The sequence below is a fragment of the Hypomesus nipponensis genome, chromosome 19 (genome assembly GCF_054491055.1).
Source record: "Hypomesus nipponensis isolate SF chromosome 19, ASM5449105v1, whole genome shotgun sequence".
NCBI lineage: Eukaryota > Metazoa > Chordata > Actinopteri > Osmeriformes > Osmeridae > Hypomesus > Hypomesus nipponensis.
In genome coordinates this window covers 713,817-722,500 of record NC_140379.1, presented here as the reverse complement: position 1 = coordinate 722,500, position 8,684 = coordinate 713,817, and the positions used below count along the sequence as shown (strand labels likewise).

General features: G+C 55.1%; 2 protein-coding genes across 6 annotated transcripts in view; both read left to right on the top strand.

Moving 5' to 3' along the window:
* The window catches only part of lrp4 (low density lipoprotein receptor-related protein 4), a 74,711-nt gene that overhangs the window by 62,658 nt on the left and 3,369 nt on the right, over nt 1–8,684 (top strand). For 2 of the 5 annotated variants that reach the window (XM_084681849.1, XM_084681850.1), the window contains exons 26-37: nt 1–63; nt 261–486; nt 1,632–1,935; nt 2,038–2,256; nt 2,654–2,788; nt 3,072–3,180; nt 3,933–4,077; nt 4,304–4,417; nt 5,363–5,474; nt 5,561–5,625; nt 6,615–6,702; nt 6,998–7,136. The exon at nt 1–63 is cut by the window's left edge and continues 100 nt beyond it. In XM_084681849.1, coding sequence (XP_084537975.1) covers nt 1–63; nt 261–486; nt 1,632–1,935; nt 2,038–2,256; nt 2,654–2,788; nt 3,072–3,180; nt 3,933–4,077; nt 4,304–4,417; nt 5,363–5,474; nt 5,561–5,625; nt 6,615–6,702; nt 6,998–7,136 — 1,719 coding nt within the window. Of the gene's footprint in view, nt 64–260; nt 487–1,631; nt 1,936–2,037; nt 2,257–2,653; nt 2,789–3,071; nt 3,181–3,884; nt 4,078–4,303; nt 4,418–5,362; nt 5,475–5,560; nt 5,626–6,614; nt 6,703–6,997; nt 7,137–7,670; nt 7,733–8,684 lie in introns of all 5 variants that reach the window. The other 3 variants (XM_084681846.1, XM_084681847.1, XM_084681851.1) reach the window with 2 other exon arrangements.
* LOC146246478 (uncharacterized) lies at nt 950–1,561 on the top strand (the record flags this gene model as incomplete). Its single annotated transcript, XM_084682801.1, has 1 exon — nt 950–1,561. A coding segment is annotated over one exon (612 nt), but the record flags the coding sequence as incomplete, so codon positions are not given.

The following is an 8,684-nucleotide window of genomic DNA, read 5'->3' as shown; positions in this document are numbered from 1 at the left end:
CCCAACGGCCTCGCCATCGATCCCACCGGGGGGCAGCTGCTCTGGGCAGACGCACACACAGAGGTCAGCACCCCTGACCTCCCTGACCCCTGACCTCCCTGACCCCTGACCTCCCTGACCCCCCCCCCCACACACACACACACTGTCAGTGCATGGAATCATATTCAGTATATATAATCAGTCACGTGACCCAGCAGTAGTGTGTCGCAGCGTAGTGGTCATGTGACCCAGTCATGTGACCCGGCCCTTGTGTTCCATAGCGCATCGAGGCTGCGGACCTGGACGGCCAGAACCGGCGTACGCTGGTGTCCCCAGTGCAGCACCCATACGGCCTCACCCTGCTGGGCCCCCACCTGTACTGGACCGACTGGCAGAGCCGCAGCATCCAGAGGGCCGACAAGGCCACCGGAGCCAACACCATCACCGTGCGCTCCAGCCTGCCGGGACTCATGGACATCCAGGCTGTGGACCGCCAGGCCCCTCTGAGTGAGCCTCACACACTGCCTCACACAGTGCCTCACACACTGCCTCACACACTGCCTCACACACTGCCTCAGACACTGCCTCACACACTGCCTCAGACACTGCCTCAGACACTGCCTCACACACTGCCTCAGACACTGCCTCACACAGTGCCTCACACACTGCCTCACACACTGCCTCACACACTGCCTCACACAGTGCCTCACACACTGCCTCACACACTGCCTCACACACTGCCTCACACACTGCCTCACACACTGCCTCACACACTGCCTCACACAGTGCCTCACACACTGCCTCACACACTGCCTCACACACTGCCTCAGACACTGCCTCACACACTGCCTCAGACACTGCCTCACACACTGCCTCACACAGTGCCTCACACAGTGCCTCACACACTGCCTCACACACTGCCTCACACACTGCCTCACACACTGCCTCAGACACTGCCTCACACACTGCCTCACACAGTGCCTCACACACTGCCTCACACACTGCCTCACACACTACCTCAGTTACTGCCTCAGACACTACCTCAGTTACTGCCTCAGACACTGCCTCACACACTGCCTCACACACTGCCTCACACACTACCTCAGTTACTGCCTCAGACACTGCCTCAGACACTGCCTCAGACACTGCCTCACACACTGCCTCACACACTGCCTCAGACACTGCCTCACACACTGCCTCACACACTGCCTCACACACTACCTCAGTTACTGCCTCAGACACTACCTCAGTTACTGCCTCAGACACTGCCTCAGACACTGCCTCAGACACTGCCTCAGACACTGCCTCACACACTGCCTCACACACTGCCTCACACACTACCTCAGTTACTGCCTCAGACACTGCCTCAGACACTGCCTCAGACACTGCCTCACACACTGCCTCACACACTGCCTCACACACTGCCTCAGACACTGCCTCACACACTGCCTCACACACTGCCTCAGACACTGCCTCAGACACTGCCTCACACACTGCCTCAGACACTGCCTCAGACACTGCCTCAGTTACTGCCTCTCTCTGCCTTATTATCAATTTTACAAGCGATGTCATGAAAGACTAAGTCTTGTCTCATTGTTCTAACCTCAAGTCCCCCCTCCCTTCTCTTCCTCCCCCCTCCTCCCCCCTCCCAGGCGTTAACAAGTGTGGGCGTAACAACGGGGGCTGCTCCCACCTCTGCCTGCCGCGCCCAAACTCCACGTCGTGCGCCTGCCCCACAGGCATCGTGCTGCGGGCCGACGGGCGATCCTGCGACGCCTCCCCGGAGACCTTCCTGCTGTTCTCCAACCGTGTGAGCGTCAGGAGGATCTCCCTGGACACAGACGACCACACCGACGTCCACGTGGACGTCCCTGAGCTGCACAACGTCATCTCCCTCGACTACGACAGCCTGGACGGCAAGCTGTACTACACCGACGTCCACCTGGACGTCATCAGGTACACACACACACACACACATGGATACACACATACACCTACACAGATACACACACGTATGATGGAGTGGTATGACCCTGGTATGACCCTGGTATGACCCAGGCGCTGTAACCTGGACGGTAGTGGAATGGAGACGGTGATCAGTCAGGGCCTAAAGACCACCGACGGCCTGGCGGTCGACTGGGTTGCACGCAACATGTACTGGACCGACACCGGACGCAACACCATTGAGGTAGCCCGTCTGGACGGGACCAGCCGTAAGGTCCTGGTCAACAACAGCCTGGACGAACCCAGAGCCATCGCTGTGTTCCCCAGCAAAGGGTGAGGGGGGAGAGAGGGGAGGAGGGGAGGAGAGAGGAGGAGAGGGGAGGGGATGAGGGGAGGAGGGGATGGAGAGAGGAGGAGGGGAGGAGAGAGGGGGGGATGAGGGGAGGAGAGGGGATGGAGAGAGGAGGAGAGGGGAAGGGAGGACGGGGGAAGGGAGGAGAGGGGATGGAGAGAGGAGGAGAGGAGAGGGAAGGGGAGGAGGGGGGAAGGGAGGAGAGGGGATGAGGGGAGGAGAGGGGAAGGGAGGAGAGGGGATGAGGGGAGGAGAGAGGGGAGGGTTCTGGTTGTGCTGTGGTTCACGTGTGTCGAGTGTTTCTGACCAAGGTGTGGTTGAGTGTTTCTGACCAAGGTGTGGTTGAGTGTTTCTGACCAAGGTGTGGTTGCTCCACAGGTACTTGTTCTGGACGGACTGGGGTCACATCGCCAAGATTGAGCGAGCTCACCTGGATGGATCTGACCGGAAGGTTCTGATCAACACCGACCTGGGCTGGCCCAACGGCCTCACTCTGGACTACGACACGCGCAGGTCTGGGAGGAAACATTGACAAGCTCAGCTTTCATCCAAACACAAACAGGGATCTGTTAATGTGAGGACATGCTGTCAGGGATCTGCTGGAGCTTCTTCTGGTTCAGCTGTTGATGTTCTGTCAGGGTTCTGTCAGGGTGTTGACGTTCTGTCAGGGTTCTGTCAGGGTTTTGACGTTCTGTCAGGGTTCTGTCAGGGTGTTGACTTTCTGTCAGGGTTCTGTCAGGGTGTTGACGTTCTGTCAAGGTTCTGTCAGGGTGTTGACGTTCTGGTGTCTCTGCAGGATCTTCTGGGTGGATGCTCACCTGGACAGGATCGAGAGCTCTGACCTGAACGGGAAGCTGCGTCAGATCCTTGTCAGCCCTGTGTCACACCCCTTCGCCCTCACACAGGTACCCCCACCTGGCCTCTCCTCCCACCTGCCAATCACCACCTGGCCCCTCCTCCCACCTGCCCATTACCACCTGGCCCCTCCTCCCACCTGCCAATCACCACCTGGCCCCTCTTCCCACCTGCCAATCACCACCTGGCCCCTCCTCCCACCTGCCAATCACCACCTGGCCCCTCCTCCCACCTGCCAATCACCACCTGGCCCCTCCTCCCACCTGCCCATCACCACCCGGCCCCTCCTCCCACCTGCCAATCACCACCTGGCCCCTCCTCCCACCTGCCAATCACCACCTGGCCCCTCCTCCCACCTGCCAATCACCACCTGGCCCCTCCTCCCACCTACCCATCACCACCCGGCCCCTCCTCCAACCTGCCAATCACCACCTGGCCCCTCCTCCCACCTGCCCATTACCACCTGGCCCCTCCTCCTACCTGCCAATCACCACCCGGCCCCTCCTCCCAGCCCCTCTCACTCTTCTCCTCCACTCTCCTGCTCTCACTCCCTCAATCACTCCACTCACGTCTGACTCCTACCTCATCCACTTGTTCTCAGTCATTCTGTTTAACCATTCCTTCTTCCTTCCTCCATTTCGGACCCTCATTTTTCTTCCTTACCTTGTCTTCCCTCCCCCCCTCTCCTTGTCTGTCTTGTGTTTTTTTCTCCCCTCTCTTTCTCTCCTTCTTCTCTTTCTTCCTCGTCCTCCAGTTGAAGCCGGTGTCCTCTCCTCTAATCCCTTTCTCCCGACTCTCACAGCAAGACCGCTGGCTGTACTGGACGGACTGGCAGACCAAGTCCATCCAGCGAGTGGACAAGCACTCCGGCCGTAACAAGGAGACAGTGCTGGCCAACGTGGAGGGGCTCATGGACATCATAGTGGTGTCTCCCCAGAGACAGAGTGGTAAGGACACCCTATCATAGCCCTCTGGGTCATGGACCTGGAGCAGAGGTTAAAGGACACCAGGGGTTAAAGGACACCAGGGGTTAAAGGACACCAGGGGTTAAAGGACACCAGGGGTTAAAGGACACCAGGGGTTAAAGGACACCAGGGGTTAAAGGACACCAGGGGTTAAAGGACACCAGGGGTTAAAGGACACCAGGGGTTAAAGGCTGCTCTCTCCTCGCAGGAACAAACCACTGTGGGGCGAACAACGGAGGGTGCACTCACCTCTGCTTCTCCAAGACCAACACCTTCGTGTGCTCCTGTCCTGATGAACCAGACAGCCGGCCCTGCTCCACCAGTGAGTTACTCGTGTGTGTGTGTGGGGGGGTGAGAGTGTGTGTGTGTGGGGGGGGGGGGGTGAGAGTGTGTGTGTGTGTGGGGGGTGAGAGTGTGTGTGGGGGGGGGGTGAGAGTGTGTGTGGGGGGGGGGGTGAGAGTGTGTGTGTGTGTGGCGGGTGAGAGAGTGTGTGTGGCAGGTGAGAGAGTGTGTGTGGGGGGGGTGAGAGTGTGTGTGTGTGTGGGGGGGGTGAGTGTGTGTGTGTGGGGGGTGAGAGTGTGTGTGGGGGGGGTGAGTGTGTGTGTGTGGGGGGGGGGGGGGGGTGAGAGTGTGTGTGTGTGTGGGGGGTGAGAGTGTGTGTGGGGGGGGGGTGAGAGTGTGTGTGTGTGTGGCGGGTGAGAGAGTGTGTGTGGCAGGTGAGAGAGTGTGTGTGGGGGGGGTGAGAGTGTGTGTGTGTGTGGGGGGGGTGAGTGTGTGTGTGTGGGGGGTGAGAGTGTGTGTGGGGGGGGTGAGTGTGTGTGTGTGGGGGGGGTGAGAGTGTGTGTGTGTGTGGGGGGGGTGAGTGTGTGTGTGGGGGGGGTGAGAGTGTGTGTGTGGGGGGGTGAGAGTGTGTGTGTGTGTGTGTGTGTGTGTGGGGGGTGAGAGTGTGTGTGTGGGGGGGGTGAGAGTGTGTGTGTGTGGGGGGTGAGAGTGTGTGTGTGTGTGGGGGGTGAGAGTGTGTGTGTGTGTGTGTGTGTGGGGGGTGAGAGTGTGTGTGTGGGGGAGGTGAGAGTGTGTGTGTGTGGGGGGTGAGAGTGTGTGTGTGTGGAGGGGGGTGAGAGTGTGTGTGTGAAGGGTTGTGAGCGTGTGAATGAGTAAGATTATGAGAGAGTGTGCATGCGTGCATGTGAATGAGTGTAAGTGACTGAGTGTGTGCATGTGTTTTGATGATGCTGGCCCAGTTCTCTAACGTGTGTGTGTGTTCTAGTCTCGGGGTACGTTCCCACCTTGCCAGACAGAGGCACCACCAGCACCCCTGCCCCCCCAAACGTCCCCCAGGGGCCCACAGATGCCCCCCCTCGGGGCCCCCCGCTGGTCAAGTAAGGCTACTGCAACTGCCACATCCCTCCAGTCTGAGCTGCTGACAGCTGTGCTGTGGGTGACAGGAATGCTCTGCTTGTTTCAGCTGCACAGACAAGAGCTCGGGAGTGGAGGGCTGTTTACAGAGCGACGTGGTGACGGCCCCTCATGGTGAGGCCTCCATCATCCTCACTATCATCCTAACTATCATCCTCGCCCTCACTATCATCCTCACTATCATCCTCGCCCTCACTATCATCCTCACTATCATCCTCACCCTCACTATCATCCTCACTATCACCCTCACCCTCACTATCATCCTCACCCTCATTATTATCCTCATCCTCACTATCATCCTCATCTTCACTATCATCCTCATCCTCACTATCATCCTCACTATCATCCTCATCCTCACTATCATCCTCACTATCATCCTCATCCTCACTATCATCCTCACTATCACCCTCATCCTCACTATCATCCTCACTATCATCCTCAGCCTCACTATCATCCTCACCCTCACTATGACCCTTACTGTCATCCTCACTATCATCTTCACCCTCACTATCATCCTCACTATCATCCTCACCCTCACTATCATCCTCACTATCACCCTCACCCTCGCTATCATCCTCACCCTCATTATTATCCTCATCCTCACTATCATCCTCATCCTCACTATCATCCTCACCCTCACTATCATCCTCACTATCATCCTCATCCTCACTATCATCCTCACTATCATCCTCATCCTCACTATCATCCTCACTATCATCCTCATCCTCACTATCACCCTCATCCTCACTATCATCCTCACTATCATCCTCAGCCTCACTATCATCCTCAGCCTCACTATCACCCTTACTGTCATCCTCACTATCATCCTCTTCCTCACTATCATCCTCACTATCATCCTCACTATCATCCTCACCCTCACTATCATCCTCACTATCATCCTCACTATCACCCTCACTATCATCCTCACTATCATCCTCTTCCTCACTATCATCCTCACTATCATCCTCACTATCATCCTCACCTTTACAATTATCCTCACCATGATCCTCATCCTCACTATCATCCTCACCATGATCATCTGGGTTTTTGTTGCCGTGGTAATTAACTGGTTAATAACAAAACTTGTTTGTTTTTGTTTTCAGGGGAGGCCCTTCACATCAGCTATGTGATCGGTGGAGCTCTGACCATCCTGTCCCTCCTCATCCTCATCGCTGCCTTCATCATCTACAGGTGAGCCCTGCACCTGGGCTGGAAGCACCTGGGCTGGCCCTGCACCTGGGCTGGAAGCACCTGGGCTGGCCCTGCACCTGGGCCATGCACCTGGGCCATGCACCTGGGCTGGAAGCACCTCACATAAATACAATAGAATTATTTCATCTATTATTATTATTTTACAAATCAGAGCTCAAACCCTGACAAAAACATGTCCACATCTCGTGAGTTGTTATGTGGCCAGTAAAATATATAATATGTTTTAATAGTATAAAATAAAAATAAACCAGTTTCAATTGGTTTCTTTTCTCAGACACAAGAAGTCTAAGCTGGCGGACCCAGGGGTGAGCAACCTGACCTACAGCAACCCCTCCTACCGCACCTCCACCCAGGAGGTGAAGATCGAGGCACAGAAGCCGCCCATGTACAACCAGCTCCGCTACAAGAAGGAGGTCACTATCGTCATCATGATATCTACAGAATGATGCACTCATGGTGCTTTTATCTGAAGCTAAATACAGGGGGATTTTACCTTGCAACCTTTTGATTTGCAGTCAGATGCTGTAACCACTGAGCTATACCCATCTCCATGCTCTACCACTGAGCTATACCCATCCATATAACTGTCTCTCTTCACTGATGTGGCTACAGCCAAACTGTATTGACAGTGCTCTGAGCCTGGGTTAGAAAATGTAGGATCAATAGGTCACTGGTTCGAATCCCCTCCCGTACGTGTCTTTGGATAAAAGTAGGCCAACAGTGTAAAATGGTCATTAATGACAACAGAGGAATATATTTAACCTGAATCCATTTGGTTTGAGTCGTCCGCTTGTTAGGACAGTAATGTGACAGGAACATTGTGTGAGGTTAGGCCACATGCCAGGCTGTGTCTGGATCCAGAGTCAAACACCATGAACAGACACTGGCCCTCATCTGTCCCAACACTCATCTCTCCTACCCCCTCTTCCCCCTTTCCCTCACCACAGCTCTCTCATCCTTACAACTCCCTCTCTCCTTTCATCTTTTGACCCGCTTGATCTGCGGAGAGGTAGTCCCACTGCATGGAGGAATCAGTCCTCTCCTCCTTTTTTTCTCTCACTCTGCCTTGCTCCCTTTCTCTTTCTCTCTCTCTCTCTCTCTCTCTCTCTCTCTCTCTCTCTCTCTCTCTCCTCTCTCTCTGTCTGCATGTTAGCAGTTCTCTCTCTCTCTCTGCATGTTAGCAGTTCTCTCTCTCTCTCTCTGTCTGCATGTTAGCAGTTCTCTCTCTCTCTCTGTCTGCATGTTAGCAGTTCTCTCTCTCTCTCTGTCTGCATGTTAGCAGTCTCTCTCTCTCTCTCTCTGCATGTTAGCAGTTCTCTCTCTCTCTCTCTCTCTCTCTCTCTCTGTCTGCATGTTAGCAGTTCTCTCTCTCTCTCTCTCTGTCTGCATGTTAGCAGTTCTCTCTCTCTCTCTCTGTCTGCATGTTAGCAGTTCTCCCTCTCTCTCTGTCTGCATGTTAGCAGTTCTCTCTCTCTCTCTCTCTGTCTGCATGTTAGCAGTTCTCTCTCTCTCTGTCTGCATTTTAGCAGTTCTCCCTCTCTCTCTGTCTGCATGTTAGCAGTTCTCTCTCTCTGTCTGCATGTTAGCAGTTCTCTCTCTCTCTCTGTCTGCATGTTAGCAGTTCTCTCTCTCTCTCTGCATGTTAGCAGTTCTCTCTCTCTCTCTCTCTGTCTGCATGTTAGCAGTTCTCTCTCTCTCTCTGTCTGCATGTTAGCAGTTCTCTCTCTCTCTCTCTCTCTCTCTGCATGTTAGCAGTTCTCTCTCTCTCTCTGTCTGCATGTTAGCAGTTCTTGGCGTGTTGAACCTGATTCCGTGTGTTTTCAGTCTGACCCCTTCAACAGTCGTTGTGTTTCTGATCTGCTTGCCTCTTACGAGAAGCCCATCTGACTGGCGAGACCTGACAGTAATGAGGAGACAGAACCTAACCCAGCCCCCCTAACCCAGCCCCCCTAACCCAGCCC